Here is a 19,422-nt window from a genome sequence, read left to right as displayed (position 1 = left end):
TTTTATATTGTACAGTCCAGTGAATGATACATGTAAGGTATTAGAAGGTAGCAAGTACTTGTTTAACCTTTGTTTTTGTGTTGTACAGTCCAGTGAATGATACATGTAAGGTATTAGAAGGTAGCAAGTACTTGTTTAACCTTTGTTTTTATATTGTACAGTCTAGTGAATGATACATGTAAGGTATTAGAAGGTAGCAAGTACTTGTTTAACCTTTGTTTTTATATTGTACAGTCTAGTGAATGATACATGTAAGGTATTAGAAGGTAGCAAGTACTTGTTTAACCTTTGTTTTTATATTGTACAGTCTAGTGAATGATACATGTAAGGTATTAGAAGGTAGCAAGTACTTGTTTAATCTTTGTTTTTGTGTTGTACAGTCTAGTGAATGATACATGTAAGGTATTAGAAGGTAGCAAGTATCTGTGTGGGTTGTTTAACCATTGTTTTTGTATTGTACAGTCCAGTGAATAATACATGTAAGGTATTAGAAGGTAGCAAGTATCTGTGTGGGTTGTTTAACCTTTGTTTTTGTATTGTACAGTCCAGTGAATAATACATGTAAGGTATTAGAAGGTAGCAAGTATCTGTGTGGGTTGTTTAACCTTTGTTTTGTATTATACAGTCCAGTGAATAATACATGTAAGGTATTAGAAGGTAGCAAGTATCTGTGTAGGTTGTTTAACCTTTGTTTTTGTATTGTACAGTCTAGTGAATGATACATGTAAGGTATTAGAAGGTAGCAAGTATCTGTGTAGGTTGTTTAACCTTTGTTTTTGTATTGTACAGTCTAGTGAATGATACATGTAAGGTATTAGAAGGCAGCAAGTATCTGCGTAGGTTGTTTAACCTTTGTTTTTGTGTTGTACAGTCCAGTGAATGATACATGTAAGGTATTAGAAGTTAGCAAGTACTTGTTTAACCTTTGTTTTTGTATTTTACAGTCCAGTGAATGATACATGTAAGGTATTAGAAGGTAGCAAGTACTTGTTTAACCTTTGTTTTTGTGTTGTACAGTCCAGTGAATGATACATGTAAGGTATTAGAAGGTAGCAAGTACTTGTTTAACCTTTTTTTGTGTTGTACAGTCCAGTGAATGATACATGTAAGGTATTAGAAGGTAGCAAGTACTTGTTTAACCTTTGTTTTGTGTTGTACAGTCCAGTGAATGATACATGTAAGGTATTAGAAGGTAGCAAGTACTTGTTTAACCTTTGTTTTGTGTTGTACAGTCCAGTGAATGATACATGTAAGGTATTAGAAGGTAGCAAGTACTTGTTTAACCTTTGTTTTGTGTTGTACAGTCCAGTGAATGATACATGTAAGGTATTAGAAGGTAGCAAGTACTTGTTTAACCTTTGTTTTATATTGTACAGTCTAGTGAATGATACATGTAAGGTATTAGAAGGTAGTAAGTACTTGTTTAACCTTTGTTTTTATATTGTACAGTCTAGTGAATGATACATGTAAGGTATTAGAAGGTAGCAAGTACTTCTTTAACCTTGTTTTATATTGTACAGTCCAGTGAATGATACATGTAAGGTATTAGAAGGTAGCAAGTACTTGTTTAATCTTTGTTTTGTGTTGTACAGTCCAGTGAATGATACATGTAAGGTATTAGAAGGTAGCAAGTATCTGTGTGGGTTGTTTAACCTTTGTTTTTGTATTGTACAGTCCAGTGAATAATACATGTAAGGTATTAGAAGGTAGCAAGTATCTGTGTGGGTTGTTTAACCTTTGTTTTTGTATTGTACAGTCCAGTGAATAATACATGTAAGATATTAGAAGGCAGCAAGTATCTGTGTGGGTTGTTTAACCTTTGTTTTTGTATTGTACAGTCTAGTGAATAATACATGTAAGGTATTAGAAGGCAGCAAGTATCTGTGTGGGTTGTTTAACCTTTGTTTTTGTATTGTACAGTCCAGTGAATGATACATGTAAGGTATTAGAAGTTAGCAAGTACTTGTTTAACCTTTGTTTTTGTATTGTACAGTCCAGTGAATGATACATGTAAGGTATTAGAAGGTAGCAAGTACTTGTTTAACCTTTGTTTTTGTGTTGTACAGTCCAGTGAATGATACATGTAAGGTATTAGAAGGTAGCAAGTACTTGTTTAACCTTTGTTTTTTGTGTTGTACAGTCCAGTGAATGATACATGTAAGGTATTAGAAGGTAGCAAGTACTTGTTTAACCTTTGTTTTGTGTTGTACAGTCCAGTGAATGATACATGTAAGGTATTAGAAGGTAGCAAGTACTTGTTTAACCTTTGTTTTGTGTTGTACAGTCCAGTGAATGATACATGTAAGGTATTAGAAGGTAGCAAGTACTTGTTTAACCTTTGTTTTATATTGTACAGTCCAGTGAATGATACATGTAAGGTATTAGAAGGTAGCAAGTACTTGTTTAACCTTTGTTTTTGTGTTGTACAGTCCAGTGAATGATACATGTAAGGTATTAGAAGGTAGTAAGTACTTGTTTAACCTTTGTTTTTATATTATACAGTCTAGTGAATGATACATGTAAGGTATTAGAAGGTAGCAAGTACTTCTTTAACCTTTGTTTTTATATTGTACACTCTAGTGAATGATACATGTAAGGTATTAGAAGGTAGCAAGTACTTGTTTAATCTTTGTTTTTGTGTTGTACAGTCTAGTGAATGATACATGTAAGGTATTAGAAGGTAGCAAGTATCTGTGTGGGTTGTTTAACCTTTGTTTTTGTATTGTACAGTCCAGTGAATAATACATGTAAGGTATTAGAAGGTAGCAAGTATCTGTGTGGGTTGTTTAACCTTTGTTTTTGTATTGTACAGTCCAGTGAATAATACATGTAAGGTATTAGAAGGCAGCAAGTATCTGTGTGGGTTGTTTAACCTTTGTTTTTGTATTGTACAGTCCAGTGAATAATACATGTAAGGTATTAGAAGGCAGCAAGTATCTGTGTGGGTTGTTTAACCTTTGTTTTTGTATTGTACAGTCCAGTGAATAATACATGTAAGGTATTAGAAGGTAGCAAGTACTTGTTTAACCTTTGTTTTTGTGTTGTACAGTCCAGTGAATGATACATGTAAGGTATTAGAAGGTAGCAAGTACTTGTTTAACCTTTGTTTTTTGTGTTGTACAGTCCAGTGAATGATACATGTAAGGTATTAGAAGGTAGCAAGTACTTGTTTAACCTTTGTTTTTGTGTTGTACAGTCCAGTGAATGATACATGTAAGGTATTAGAAGGTAGCAAGTACTTGTTTAACCTTTGTTTTTGTGTTGTACAGTCCAGTGAATGATACATGTAAGGTATTAGAAGGTAGCAAGTACTTGTTTAACCTTTGTTTTTATATTGTACAGTCCAGTGAATGATACATGTAAGGTATTAGAAGGTAGCAAGTACTTGTTTAACCTTTGTTTTTGTATTGTACAGTCCAGTGAATGATACATGTAAGGTATTAGAAGGTAGCAAGTACTTGTTTAACCTTTGTTTTTATATTGTACAGTCTAGTGAATGATACATGTAAGGTATTAGAAGGTAGCAAGTACTTGTTTAACCTTTGTTTTTATATTGTACAGTCTAGTGAATGATACATGTAAGGTATTAGAAGGTAGCAAGTACTTGTTTAACCTTTGTTTTTATATTGTACAGTCTAGTGAATGATACATGTAAGGTATTAGAAGGTAGCAAGTACTTGTTTAATCTTTGTTTTTGTGTTGTACAGTCTAGTGAATGATACATGTAAGGTATTAGAAGGTAGCAAGTATCTGTGTGGGTTGTTTAACCTTTGTTTTTGTATTGTACAGTCCAGTGAATAATACATGTAAGGTATTAGAAGGCAGCAAGTATCTGTGTGGGTTGTTTAACCTTTGTTTTTGTATTGTACAGTCCAGTGAATAATACATGTAAGGTATTAGAAGGCAGCAAGTATCTGTGTGGGTTTTTAACCTTTGTTTTGTATTGTACAGTCCAGTGAATAATACATGTAAGGTATTAGAAGGTAGCAAGTACTTGATTAACCTTTGTTTTGTGTTGTACAGTCCAGTGAATGATACATGTAAGGTATTAGAAGGTAGCAAGTACTTGTTTAACCTTTGTTTTTGTGTTGTACAGTCCAGTGAATGATACTTGTAAGGTATTAGAAGGTAGCAAGTACTTGTTTAACCTTTGTTTTTGTGTTGTACAGTCCAGTGAATGATACATGTAAGGTATTAGAAGGTAGCAAGTACTTGTTTAACCTTTGTTTTTGTGTTGTACAGTCCAGTGAATGATACTTGTAAGGTATTAGAAGGTAGCAAGTACTTGTTTAACCTTTGTTTTATATTGTACAGTCCAGTGAATGATACATGTAAGGTATTAGAAGGTAGCAAGTACTTGTTTAACCTTTGTTTTGTGTTGTACAGTCCAGTGAATGATACATGTAAGGTATTAGAAGGTAGCAAGTACTTGTTTAACCTTTGTTTTATATTGTACAGTCCAGTGAATGATACATGTAAGGTATTAGAAGGTAGCAAGTACTTGTTTAACCTTTGTTTTATATTGTACAGTCCAGTGAATGATACATGTAAGGTATTAGAAGGTAGCAAGTACTTGTTTAACCTTTGTTTTATATTGTACAGTCCAGTGAATGATACATGTAAGGTATTAGAAGGTAGCAAGTACTTGTTTAACCTTTGTTTTGTATTGTACAGTCCAGTGAATGATACATGTAAGGTATTAGAAGGTAGCAAGTATCTGTGTGGGTTGTTTAACCTTTGTTTTGTATTGTACAGTCCAGTGAATAATACATGTAAGGTATTAGAAGGTAGCAAGTATCTGTGTGGGTTGTTTAACCTTTGTTTTGTATTGTACAGTCCAGTGAATAATACATGTAAGGTATTAGAAGGTAGCAAGTATCTGTGTGGGTTGTTTAACCTTTGTTTTGTATTATACAGTCCAGTGAATAATACATGTAAGGTATTAGAAGGTAGCAAGTATCTGTGTAGGTTGTTTAACCTTTGTTTTTTGTATTGTACAGTCCAGTGAATGATACATGTAAGGTATTAGAAGGTAGCAAGTATCTGTGTAGGTTGTTTAACCTTTGTTTTGTATTGTACAGTCCAGTGAATGATACATGTAAGGTATTAGAAGGCAGCAAGTATCTGTGTAGGTTGTTTAACCTTTGTTTTGTGTTGTACAGTCCAGTGAATGATACATGTAAGGTATTAGAAGGTAGCAAGTACTTGTTTAACCTTTGTTTTGTATTGTACAGTCCAGTGAATGATACATGTAAGGTATTAGAAGGTAGCAAGTACTTGTTTAACCTTTGTTTTGTGTTGTACAGTCCAGTGAATGATACATGTAAGGTATTAGAAGGTAGCAAGTACTTGTTTAACCTTTGTTTTGTGTTGTACAGTCCAGTGAATGATACATGTAAGGTATTAGAAGGTAGCAAGTACTTGTTTAACCTTTGTTTTGTGTTGTACAGTCCAGTGAATGATACATGTAAGGTATTAGAAGGTAGCAAGTACTTGTTTAACCTTTGTTTTTGTGTTGTACAGTCCAGTGAATGATACATGTAAGGTATTAGAAGGTAGCAAGTACTTGTTTAACCTTTGTTTTGTGTTGTACAGTCCAGTGAATGATACATGTAAGGTATTAGAAGGTAGCAAGTACTTGTTTAACCTTTGTTTTATATTGTACAGTCCAGTGAATGATACATGTAAGGTATTAGAAGGTAGCAAGTACTTGTTTAACCTTTGTTTTATATTGTACAGTCCAGTGAATGATACATGTAAGGTATTAGAAGGTAGCAAGTACTTGTTTAACCTTTGTTTTTGTGTTGTACAGTCCAGTGAATGATACATGTAAGGTATTAGAAGGTAGCAAGTATCTGTGTGGGTTGTTTAACCTTTGTTTTGTATTGTACAGTCCAGTGAATAATACATGTAAGGTATTAGAAGGTAGCAAGTATCTGTGTGGGTTGTTTAACCTTTGTTTTGTATTGTACAGTCCAGTGAATAATACATGTAAGGTATTAGAAGGCAGCAAGTATCTGTGTGGGTTGTTTAACCTTTGTTTTGTATTGTACAGTCCAGTGAATAATACATGTAAGGTATTAGAAGGCAGCAAGTATCTGTGTGGGTTGTTTAACCTTTGTTTTGTATTGTACAGTCCAGTGAATAATACATGTAAGGTATTAGAAGGCAGCAAGTATCTGTGTGGGTTGTTTAACCTTTGTTTTTGTATTGTACAGTCCAGTGAATAATACATGTAAGGTATTAGAAGGTAGCAAGTATCTGTGTGGGTTGTTTAACCTTTGTTTTTGTATTGTACAGTCCAGTGAATGATACATGTAAGGTATTAGAAGGTAGCAAGTATCTGTGTGGGTTGTTTAATCTTTGTTTTTGTATTATACAGTCCAGTGAATAATACATGTAAGGTATTAGAAGGTAGCAAGTATCTGTGTAGGTTGTTTAACCTTTGTTTTTGTATTGTACAGTCCAGTGAATGATACATGTAAGGTATTAGAAGGTAGCAAGTATCTGTGTAGGTTGTTTAACCTTTGTTTTTGTATTGTACAGTCCAGTGAATGATACATGTAAGGTTTTAGAAGGCAGCAAGTATCTGTGTAGGTTGTTTAACCTTTGTTTTTGTATTGTACAGTCCAGTGAATGATACATGTAAGGTATTAGAAGTTAGCAAGTACTTGTTTAACCTTTGTTTTTGTATTGTACAGTCCAGTGAATGATACATGTAAGGTATTAGAAGGTAGCAAGTACTTGTTTAACCTTTGTTTTTGTGTTGTACAGTCCAGTGAATGATACATGTAAGGTATTAGAAGGTAGCAAGTACTTGTTTAACCTTTGTTTTTGTGTTGTACAGTCCAGTGAATGATACATGTAAGGTATTAGAAGGTAGCAAGTACTTGTTTAACCTTTGTTTTTGTGTTGTACAGTCCAGTGAATGATACATGTAAGGTATTAGAAGGTAGCAAGTACTTGTTTAACCTTTGTTTTTGTGTTGTACAGTCCAGTGAATGATACATGTAAGGTATTAGAAGGTAGCAAGTACTTGTTTAACCTTTGTTTTATATTGTACAGTCCAGTGAATAATACATGTAAGGTATTAGAAGGTAGCAAGTACTTGTTTAACCTTTTTTTTTGTGTTGTACAGTCCAGTGAATGATACTTGTAAGGTATTAGAAGGTAGCAAGTACTTGTTTAACCTTTGTTTTGTGTTGTACAGTCCAGTGAATGATACATGTAAGGTATTAGAAGGTAGCAAGTACTTGTTTAACCTTTGTTTTTGTGTTGTACAGTCCAGTGAATGATACATGTAAGGTATTAGAAGGTAGCAAGTACTTTCTTTAACCTTTGTTTTTATATTGTACACTCTAGTGAATGATACATGTAAGGTATTAGAAGGTAGCAAGTACTTGTTTAATCTTTGTTTTTGTGTTGTACAGTCTAGTGAATGATACATGTAAGGTATTAGAAGGTAGCAAGTATCTGTGTGGGTTGTTTAACCTTTTTTTTTGTATTGTACAGTCCAGTGAATAATACATGTAAGGTATTAGAAGGTAGCAAGTATCTGTGTGGGTTGTTTAACCTTTGTTTTTGTATTGTACAGTCCAGTGAATAATACATGTAAGGTATTAGAAGGCAGCAAGTATCTGTGTGGGTTGTTTAACCTTTGTTTTGTATTGTACAGTCCAGTGAATAATACATGTAAGGTATTAGAAGGTAGCAAGTATCTGTGTGGGTTGTTTAACCTTTGTTTTGTATTGTACAGTCCAGTGAATAATACATGTAAGGTATTAGAAGGCAGCAAGTATCTGTGTGGGTTGTTTAACCTTTGTTTTGTATTGTACAGTCCAGTGAATAATACATGTAAGGTATTAGAAGGTAGCAAGTATCTGTGTGGGTTGTTTAACCTTTGTTTTTGTATTGTACAGTCCAGTGAATGATACATGTAAGGTATTAGAAGGCAGCAAGTATCTGTGTGGGTTGTTTAACCTTTGTTTTTGTATTGTACAGTCCAGTGAATAATACATGTAAGGTATTAGAAGGCAGCAAGTATCTGTGTGGGTTGTTTAACCTTTGTTTTTGTATTGTACAGTCCAGTGAATAATACATGTAAGGTATTAGAAGGTAGCAAGTATCTGTGTGGGTTGTTTAACCTTTGTTTTTGTATTGTACAGTCCAGTGAATGATACATGTAACCCAGTAGAAGGTAGCAAGTATCTGTGTGGGTTGTTTAACCTTTGTTTTTGTATTGTACAGTCCAGTGAATAATACATGTAAGGTATTAGAAAGCATCAAGTATCTGTGTAGGTTGTTTAACCTTTGTTTTTGTATTGTACAGTCCAGTGAATGATACATGTAAGGTATTAGAAGGCAGCAAGTATCTGTGTAGGTTGTTTAACCTTTGTTTTGTATTGTACAGTCCAGTGAATGATACATGTAAGGTATTAGAAGGTAGCAAGTACTTGTTTAACCTTTGTTTTGTATTGTACAGTCCAGTGAATGATACATGTAAGGTATTAGAAGGTAGCAAGTACTTGTTTAACCTTTGTTTTGTATTGTACAGTCCAGTGAATGATACATGTAAGGTATTAGAAGGTAGCAAGTACTTGTTTAACCTTTGTTTTGTGTTGTACAGTCCAGTGAATGATACATGTAAGGTATTAGAAGGTAGCAAGTACTTGTTTAACCTTTGTTTTGTGTTGTACAGTCCAGTGAATGATACATGTAAGGTATTAGAAGGTAGCAAGTACTTGTTTAACCTTTTGTTTTATATTGTACAGTCCAGTGAATAATACATGTAAGGTATTAGAAGGTAGCAAGTACTTGTTTAACCTTTTTTTGTGTTGTACAGTCCAGTGAATGATACATGTAAGGTATTAGAAGGTAGCAAGTACTTGTTTAACCTTTGTTTTTGTGTTGTACAGTCCAGTGAATGATACATGTAAGGTATTAGAAGGTAGCAAGTACTTGTTTAACCTTTGTTTTGTGTTGTACAGTCCAGTGAATGATACATGTAAGGTATTAGAAGGTAGTAAGTACTTGTTTAACCTTTGTTTTGTGTTGTACAGTCCAGTGAATGATACATGTAAGGTATTAGAAGGTAGCAAGTATCTGTGTGGGTTGTTTAACCTTTGTTTTTTGTATTGTACAGTCCAGTGAATAATACATGTAAGGTATTAGAAGGTAGCAAGTATCTGTGTGAGTTGTTTAACCTTTGTTTTTGTATTGTACAGTCCAGTGAATAATACATGTAAGGTATTAGAAGGTAGCAAGTATCTGTGTGGGTTGTTTAACCTTTGTTTTGTATTGTACAGTCCAGTGAATAATACATGTAAGGTATTAGAAGGCAGCAAGTATCTGTGTGGGTTGTTTAACCTTTGTTTTTGTATTGTACAGTCCAGTGAATAATACATGTAAGGTATTAGAAGGCAGCAAGTATCTGTGTGGGTTGTTTAACCTTTGTTTTGTATTGTACAGTCCAGTGAATAATACATGTAAGGTATTAGAAGGAGCAAGTATCTGTGTGGGTTGTTTAACTTTTGTTTTTGTATTGTACAGTCCAGTGAATAATACATGTAAGGTATTAGAAGGTAGCAAGTATCTGTGTGGGTTGTTTAACCTTTGTTTTTGTATTGTACAGTCCAGTGAATGATACGTGTAAGGTATTAGAAGGCAGCAAGTATCTGTGTGGGTTGTTTAACCTTTGTTTTTGTATTGTACAGTCCAGTGAATAATACATGTAAGGTATTAGAAGGTAGCAAGTATCTCTGTGGGTTGTTTAACCTTTGTTTTGTATTGTACAGTCCAGTGAATAATACATGTAAGGTATTAGAAGGTAGCAAGTATCTGTGTGGGTTGTTTAACCTTTGTTTTTGTATTGTACAGTCCAGTGAATGATACATGTAAGGCAGTAGAAGGTAGCAAGTATCTGTGTGGGTTGTTTAACCTTTGTTTTTGTATTATACAGTCCAGTGAATAATACATGTAAGGTATTAGAAGGCAGCAAGTATATGTGTGGGTTGTTTAACCTTTGTTTTTGTATTGTACAGTCCAGTGAATAATACATGTAAGGTATTAGAAGGCAGCAAGTATCTGTGTGGGTTGTTTAACCTTTGTTTTTGTATTGTACAGTCCAGTGAATAATACATGTAAGGTATTAGAAGGCAGCAAGTATCTGTGTAGGTTGTTTAACCTTTGTTTTTGTATTGTACAGTCCAGTGAATAATACATGTAAGGTATTAGAAGGTAGCAAGTATCTGTGTAGGTTGTTTAACCTTTGTTTTTGTATTGTACAGTCCAGTGAATGATACATGTAAGGTATTAGAAGGTAGCAAGTACTTGTTTAACCTTTGTTTTTGTGTTGTACAGTCCAGTGAATGATACATGTAAGGTATTAGAAGGTAGCAAGTACTTGTTTAACCTTTTTTTTGTGTTGTACAGTCCAGTGAATGATACATGTAAGGTATTAGAAGGTAGCAAGTACTTGTTTAACCTTTGTTTTGTGTTGTACAGTCCAGTGAATGATACATGTAAGGTATTAGAAGGTAGCAAGTACTTGTTTAACCTTTGTTTTTGTGTTGTACAGTCCAGTGAATGATACATGTAAGGTATTAGAAGGTAGCATGTACTTGTTTAACCTTTTTTTTGTGTTGTACAGTCCAGTGAATGATACTTGTAAGGTATTAGAAGGTAGCAAGTACTTGTTTAACCTTTGTTTTTGTGTTGTACAGTCCAGTGAATGATACATGTAAGGTATTAGAAGGTATGAAGTACTTGTTTAACCTTTGTTTTTATATTGTACAGTCTAGTGAATGATACATGTAAGGTATTAGAAGGTAGCAAGTACTTGTTTAACCTTTGTTTTTGTGTTGTACAGTCCAGTGAATGATACATGTAAGGTATTAGAAGGTAGTAAGTACTTGTTTAACCTTTGTTTTTATATTGTACAGTCTAGTGAATGATACATGTAAGGTATTAGAAGGTAGCAAGTACTTGTTTAACCTTTGTTTTTATATTGTACAGTCTAGTGAATGATACATGTAAGGTATTAGAAGGTAGCAAGTACTTGTTTAATCTTTGTTTTTGTGTTGTACAGTCTAGTGAATGATACATGTAAGGTATTAGAAGGTAGCAAGTATCTGTGTGGGTTGTTTAACCTTTGATTTTGTATTGTACAGTCCAGTGAATAATACATGTAAGGTATTAGAAGGTAGCAAGTATCTGTGTGAGTTGTTTAACCTTTGTTTTTGTATTGTACAGTCCAGTGAATAATACATGTAAGGTATTAGAAGGTAGCAAGTATCTGTGTGGGTTGTTTAACCTTTGTTTTGTATTGTACAGTCCAGTGAATAATACATGTAAGGTATTAGAAGGCAGCAAGTATCTGTGTGGGTTGTTTAACCTTTGTTTTGTATTGTACAGTCCAGTGAATAATACATGTAAGGTATTAGAAGGCAGCAAGTATCTGTGTGGGTTGTTTAACCTTTGTTTTTGTATTGTACAGTCCAGTGAATAATACATGTAAGGTATTAGAAGGGAGCAAGTATCTGTGTGGGTTGTTTAACTTTTGTTTTTGTATTGTACAGTCCAGTGAATAATACATGTAAGGTATTAGAAGGTAGCAAGTATCTGTGTGGGTTGTTTAACCTTTGTTTTTGTATTGTACAGTCCAGTGAATGATACGTGTAAGGTATTAGAAGGCAGCAAGTATCTGTGTGGGTTGTTTAACCTTTGTTTTTGTATTGTACAGTCCAGTGAATAATACATGTAAGGTATTAGAAGGCAGCAAGTATCTGTGTGGGTTGTTTAACCTTTGTTTTTGTATTGTACAGTCCAGTGAATAATACATGTAAGGTATTAGAAGGTAGCAAGTATCTCTGTGGGTTGTTTAACCTTTGTTTTTGTATTTTACAGTCCAGTGAATAATACATGTAAGGTATTAGAAGGTAGGAAGTATCTGTGTGGGTTGTTTAACCTTTGTTTTTGTATTGTACAGTCCAGTGAATGATACATGTAAGGCAGTAGAAGGTAGCAAGTATCTGTGTGGGTTGTTTAACCTTTGTTTTTGTATTATACAGTCCAGTGAATAATACATGTAAGGTATTAGAAGGCAGCAAGTATCTGTGTGGGTTGTTTAACCTTTGTTTTTGTATTGTACAGTCCAGTGAATAATACATGTAAGGTATTAGAAGGCAGCAAGTATCTGTGTGGGTTGTTTAACCTTTGTTTTTGTATTGTACAGTCCAGTGAAATATACATGTAAGGTATTAGAAGGCAGCAAGTATCTGTGTAGGTTGTTTAACCTTTGTTTTTGTATTGTACAGTCCAGTGAATAATACATGTAAGGTATTAGAAGGTAGCAAGTATCTGTGTAGGTTGTTTAACCTTTGTTTTTGTATTGTACAGTCCAGTGAATGATACATGTAAGGTATTAGAAGGTAGCAAGTACTTGTTTAACCTTTGTTTTTGTGTTGTACAGTCCAGTGAATGATACATGTAAGGTATTAGAAGGTAGCAAGTACTTGTTTAACCTTTGTTTTTGTGTTGTACAGTCCAGTGAATGATACATGTAAGGTATTAGAAGGTAGCAAGTACTTGTTTAACCTTTGTTTTGTGTTGTACAGTCCAGTGAATGATACATGTAAGGTATTAGAAGGTAGCAAGTACTTGTTTAACCTTTGTTTTGTGTTGTACAGTCCAGTGAATGATACATGTAAGGTATTAGAAGGTAGCAAGTACTTGTTTAACCTTTGTTTTTATATTGTACAGTCTGGTGAATGATACATGTAAGGTATTAGAAGGTAGCAAGTTCTTGTTTAATCTTTGTTTTGTGTTGTACAGTCTAGTGAATGATACATGTAAGGTATTAGAAGGTAGCAAGTATCTGTGTGGGTTGTTTAACCTTTGTTTTTGTATTGTACAGTCCAGTGAATAATACATGTAAGGTATTAGAGGGTAGCAAGTATCTGTGTGGGTTGTTTAACCTTTGTTTTTGTATTGTACAGTCCAGTGAATAATACATGTAAGGTATTAGAAGGCAGCAAGTATCTGTGTGGGTTGTTTAACCTTTGTTTTTGTATTGTACAGTCCAGTGAATAATACATGTAAGGTATTAGAAGGCAGCAAGTATCTGTGTGGGTTGTTTAACCTTTGTTTTTGTGTTGTACAGTCTAGTGAATGATACATGTAAGGCAGTAGAAGGTAGCAAGTATCTGTGTAGGTTGTTTAACCTTTGTTTTTGTATTGTACAGTCCAGTGAATAATACATGTAAGGTATTAGAAGGCAGCAAGTACTTGTTTAACCTTTGTTTTTATATTGTACAGTCTAGTGAATGATACATGTAAGGTATTAGAAGGCAGCAAGTATCTGCATAGGTTGTTTAACCTTTGTTTTTGTATTATACAGTCCAGTGAATGATACATGTAAAGCAGTAGAAGGTAGCAAGTATCTGTGTGGGTTGTTTAACCTTTGTTTTTGTGTTATACAGTCCAGTGAATGATACATGTAAGGTATTAGAAGGTAGCAAGTATCTGTGTAGGTTGTTTAACCTTTGTTTTTGTATTGTACAGTCCAGTGAATGATATATGTAAGGTATTAGAAGGTAGCAAGTATCTGTGTAGGTTGTTTAACCTTTGTTTTTGTATTGTACAGTCCAGTGAATAATACATGTAAGGTATTAGAAGGCAGCAAGTATCTGTGTAGGTTGTTTAACCTTTGTTTTTGTATTGTACAGTCCAGTGAATAATACATGTAAGGTATTAGAAGGCAGCAAGTACTTGTTTAACCTTTGTTTTTATATTGTACAGTCTAGTGAATGATACATGTAAGGTATTAGAAGGCAGCAAGTACTTGTTTAACCTTTGTTTTTGTATTGTACAGTTCAGTGAATGATACATGTAAGGCAGTAGAAGGTAGAAGGTATCTGTGTGAGTTGTTTAACCTTTGTTTTTGTGTTATACAGTCCAGTGAATGATACATGTAAGGTATTAGAAGGTAGCAAGTATCTGTGTAGGTTGTTTAACCTTTGTTTTTGTATTGTACAGTCCAGTGAATGATACATGTAAGGTATTAGAAGGTAGCAAGTATCTGTGTAGGTTGTTTAACCTTTGTTTTTGTATTGTACAGTCCAGTGAATAATACATGTAAGGTATTAGAAGGTAGCAGGTATCTGTGTAGGTTGTTTAACCTTTGTTTTTGTATTGTACAGTCCAGTGAATAATACATGTAAGGTATTAGAAGGCAGCAAGTATCTGTGTAGGTTGTTTAACCTTTGTTTTTGTATTGTACAGTCCAGTGAATAATACATGTAAGGTATTAGAAGGCAGCAAGTATCTGTGTAGGTTGTTTAACCTTTGTTTTTGTATTGTACAGTCCAGTGAATGATACATGTAAGGTATTAGAAGGTAGCAAGTATCTGTGTAGGTTGTTCAACCTTTGTTTTTGTGTTGTACAGTCCAGTGATTGATACATGTAAGGTATTAGAAGGTAGTAAGTATTTGTGTAGGTTGTTCAACCTTTGTTTTTGTGTTGTACAGTCCAGTGAATGATACATGTAAGGTATTAGAAGGTAGCAAGTACCTGTTTAACCTTTGTTTTTGTATTGTACAGTCCAGTGAATGATACGTGTAAGGTATTAGAAGGTAGCATGTACTTGTTTAACCTTTGTTTTTGTATTGTACAGTCCAGTGAATGATACATGTAAAATATTAAAAAGAAACAAGTGCTTGTGTAAGTTGTCTAACTTTTGACCAACCAAAGGCCACACAGTAAGTAATGAAAACACCCAAGGACCGATATTGTTATCTGATTCAAATACATATTTTATCACTGCATGTGTATTTAATTAAGAACCTAGTTAAGTGTTTAATTCAGTGTTGGAGCCAGGATAAAGTTACTTGAAGGTCTAAGTACAGTTTACAGTGTACAAGTTGTATTTGTTGGAGTTGATTAGTTGATATTGAGAAGTAGAAAGTGCTTGTGTGATATAGTGGACATTACATAAAGAATTTAGTTTACTGCTAACACCAAATACATCATGAACTATACATTTATTATGATTAAAAGGTTGCATTTGCACTATATATTGATCAGTGGAAAAGTAAAAAGTGCTTGTGTTACAGTATTAAGAACTGAGTTTATTAAGTTAGGCCTGTTTTGAGAATTTTTACAAGATGACAATGAGTGCTTGTTTGGTGTCTTAAAGTAATTATTACATTCCTTCTGTTTTAACTTGTTTGTCCAACACATTAGTTTTATCTTTTTATACCATTTCTGATCTATTTATACTTTCAAAAAATTTCACAACCACAAATTTATATAAATATTAGACCTAGCTTCCTTTCTTGACTTTGGTTTGACTTTAATGCAGCTCTCTGCCAAAGGAGTTACCAGATACGCTGTCGGCTGTTCGCACTGCTAAAGCTGAAAGGAGACTGCAAGCCAAGCTGAAACAGGAGGGTCTGGAAATTCCTGAAGATGAACTCGCTAAACTTACTCCAGCCCAGCAGAGGGCACTGCAAGCAGAAAAACGCTCGGCTTGGAGACAGGCAAGGTATAACGTTAAAAATAAAAAATTAAGTGTTTTAATACTTTCAGTAACACTTTCTGTACAGCTGCATTTATTTACCTTACATGTAAGTTAGAGATTGTCAAAGAAATGATTTAAAAAAGGTTGTTGTTTTTTTGGGGGGTGATATATATCTTTTATTTCTTTCAATTTTATTAATTTTCAAATATTGCAAGTTATATTTTTATTTATCTGCTTTTTCTTTCTAAATTTGTTCTTCTTAAATTTAGTACTCTGAATCATTTAATTTTATCTAGAATTTACCAAAGTATCAGGTCATCCCTTAAGCAATGTCTGATTTTAGTTTCTGAAAAAGTGAAAGGATTTCAAACACTTTTAATGTTATTTTATCAATAATGTATGTTCCATTATTATTAATTACTTCCTGTCAACGATTCACAAGCTTCTGAATGTCACTTCTATAAAATTCTTGGTGTTTGGAGGAAAAGAATGTAGAGAGGGTAGTTTTGACATCTTCATATGTTCCAAGCTCTTTTCTATCAAGATAGTTCTACAAACTTTGGAATAGATGATACTCAGATGGGGCAAAGTCTGGAGAATAAGGAGGATGTGGAAGTTTTTCACAGGCTAGTTCTTCAGTCTTTACAGATGTGATCCTCGCTGTATGGGATCGTGTATTATCCTGGTGTAACACAACACCTTTATGACTGATCAAAGCAGGCCTCTTTTCTTTTAGTCCAACATTCAAACACTCTAACTGTTAACAATAGAAGTCCGATGTAATCTTTACATTGAGTGGTAACAACTTAACAGTATACCACCAAACACTTAACAAGACTTTCCTAGGTTGAAGGTCCATTTTGGGTTGTACTTCAGCAGTTTACCTGCACTGAGCCAATGTCTGCAGCACTTAACGTTTTTATAATATATCCATTTTTCATCTTCAGTCACTAACCTGTCCAAAAAAGGTGAGTAACGTTCATGAGAGTGTAGAGAAGTGTAAATGTCCACTCTTGTTCTAACGTTGGTTTCTGTCAAATCATGTGGGACCCATTTTCCAAGTTTTGACACCTTTCCAAGCTGTTGCAGATGACTGTGAACTGTTGAATGGGTTAAATTAAGCTTCTGTGCTAGTTCTTCAACTATCACAGCACAATCTCAATCTCAGTCAAGTGCAGCCAGCAGCAAGTCATCATTAAACTCAACAGGATGACCTGAATGTGGTGAACCACTTAAGCTGTAGTCACCTGATCTGAGCTTCTGAAACCACCTTCAACATTTTCTTTCATTGAGAGAATCTGCACCATAAACATTTTGAATGTTTCGTGTAGTTTCTGCTGCACTATTGTCTTTTTTAAACTCATAAATCATTATATGCCTGATGTGCTCCTCAGACACGTCCATCTTCATAAGGGTTTATTTGATTAATGATCTGAAAAAGTAGAGTTGGGTTAGTTTAGTTTATATGTCTAACATTTTTATACACGTCCTACTAAATATTTTAGTCATTAAAACCTTCTACAAAGACAGAAATGAAGATGGACTTTCTGTATTAAACTTATGGACATTACTTATGGGATGACCTGATAGTTTTACATATTTCATGTTCAGAAAGTCATGTTCATTCAAGACAGCCACTACAGTTGTTTTTCATAAAGTGGTTGTAAATTCGTTTTCTTATGATTTAGGCTTTGTCCTGCACGATAAACATTTTAAGATGGTGCTGCAGTATATTTCCTTTGTTATACATGGAATCTTTCTCTTCACTTTCAATTTTATTAATAGATCTCTCACTTTTACCCAGAGAAATCTGTCGAGATATGTTAAAGTAAACGATTTCGTCGGTCATAATTTAGGCCTTAAGAATTACTAAGCATTTAATGTTTATTAAGTTGTTTAATATGATTTAAAGTAGATATAAAACAAACCAGTTGTCTTTACAGATGTTTATTTAGATAAGCTTGTCTTTTAATGACTTGTGTCTGTAGTTCTTTACAGTTGTTTCACTCTGATATCACATGCTTTCTAAAATTTTACTTTTCTACCATAATCCAGGGATTCCCTATCTTTTCACCATTCAAACTGAGTCCTACTCTCCCACGCTTAATAATTTTGTTAAAACTGTGTACCTTAAGGGCCTTATCTGCTTTGATTTTCCTTACAGTCTCCACTTTCAGTGGTGGGTACTGTCTTTCAGCTGCCCTCTCTATAGTATGTCATTTAAAAATTAGGAACAACATAATGCAGATAGCCTTAGTGTGGCTTTTACTCAAAAGTGAAAACAATGAAGGTGTTCACTGTAAAAAGTTTCAAAATATGGCTGTTAACAGAAGACTGTAGGAAACATATATTAAAATAATTTGCTGTTTAAGGTATTTACTTGGTATCCACGAAAACAACTTAATATTAAATAAAAACCCTTTTTAGGCTTAAATCATTAGAAGAAGATGCGTTTCGAGCCCAGGTGGTGATTACCCGAGCTAAGAGGATGGCTGAAGCAGTAATGGAAGCAAGACCTGTTTTGCCTCCACTAACACCTCCATATGATGGTATTAACAAAGGTATACTGTAAACTAAATTTACAGTTAATATTTTGAAGATTCCCGTAATGCATTTGTAGCATAAGTGAAATGACCAATATTAAATACATGTACTTTGTTAAGGTAATGGTAAGTGAAGAATCAGTGAGAAAGTAAAATAACCTTGGGAGTGTAGTTAGCTGTTTCCAGAAGTAAGGTATTGTGTCAAATATACTTAGAAATTCACTTGTGAAACTGTAAAATAACATTCTTGAGATAGTACTTTACTGTATATATATGAATCTTTCCAAAAGAAATATATTCTAAAAATTATAGTGATTGCAGCTAGCTGTTCACAGAAGTTAGTATTTATGAAACTGTATTCAGAAAGTAATATATTCTATAAATAGAAGTGAACTGTTTATATATGAAACCTTACAAAAAGTATAGTATGTGGTGTTATACAGATGTGAAGCTTTCTAAAAGTAATGTATTTTGAATATTATTGTATTTAAAGCAGCAGAACTGGTGTGTGTGTATATATGAGATTGGTGAGTTTCTAGAATGTTCCTACAGTACCACCTCATGACTGGTGTACTTTAAATTAGTTTTATATAGAAGTAAGAACAAGCCAGAAACTAAATAAAAATAATAATATTTTAAACCCCCATAGCCTTCTCCCGAGAATCTAACCCAGCCACCAGTGAGAGTCATGAAGTATTATATCAGAGTAATGGAAATGAAAAGGTAAAAGATATGTAAGAATCTCTGTACAACAGTTTTAAATATATCGTTTCTCATGTGAAATGTCTTTTATCCATTTGAGTTTTAACCTTACAGTTTATACAGATCCTAAGGTACATAGCATACTTACAAGCTTTTTATTACTGGTTTACACGAGTGTGTGTGTGTGTACATCTGAACCATGAATCATGTGCAAAAATTTACAGAATGACTCAGAAATAATTAACTTTTTCTTAATTTGTGCACAGTCATCAAACATTGATAAGGTAAGACTTTAGGTGGATGTTTTTTTCAATGTTTTGTCAGTGTAAACAAAAGGCATAAATATGGATACAATAAGCTAAGTCATCAGTCAGTTCATAATTAATAAGTTAGTAGGTTTTGACCAAACATGCATTTTGAATTCTATAGTGTTCACAGAACTGTACTGTTTTATTCGGCCCTTGTCTGCATATAACTTTATGTTCAGTTTTTCAGACAGAAGAAGAAAATTGTTTTATTAAGACTTGTTAAAAGAAACAATTATACTGTTTTTTTTTTTAATATATCATAATAACTTAGCAGTTCCTAACATCTGATATACTTGTATATAAACACACATCTGTAACAGTTGATTAATTTGTACCGTTGTAACTGTTTTT

The 19,422-nt window shown here is 33.6% G+C and overlaps 1 protein-coding gene across 1 annotated transcript in view; it reads left to right on the top strand.

Annotated features, from left to right (window-relative positions):
• Nucleotides 1–19,422, top strand: part of LOC143246652 (protein scribble homolog) — a 252,713-nt gene that overhangs the window by 224,904 nt on the left and 8,387 nt on the right. The window contains 3 exon segments of the mRNA XM_076493711.1: nt 15,360–15,542; nt 17,946–18,079; nt 18,711–18,784. Of these exon segments, the coding sequence (XP_076349826.1) occupies nt 15,360–15,542; nt 17,946–18,079; nt 18,711–18,784 (391 nt within the window).

This window comes from Tachypleus tridentatus, chromosome 3 (genome assembly GCF_004210375.1).
Source record: "Tachypleus tridentatus isolate NWPU-2018 chromosome 3, ASM421037v1, whole genome shotgun sequence".
Lineage (NCBI taxonomy): Eukaryota > Metazoa > Arthropoda > Merostomata > Xiphosura > Limulidae > Tachypleus > Tachypleus tridentatus.
This window is presented reverse-complemented; position numbering and strand designations above follow the sequence as displayed.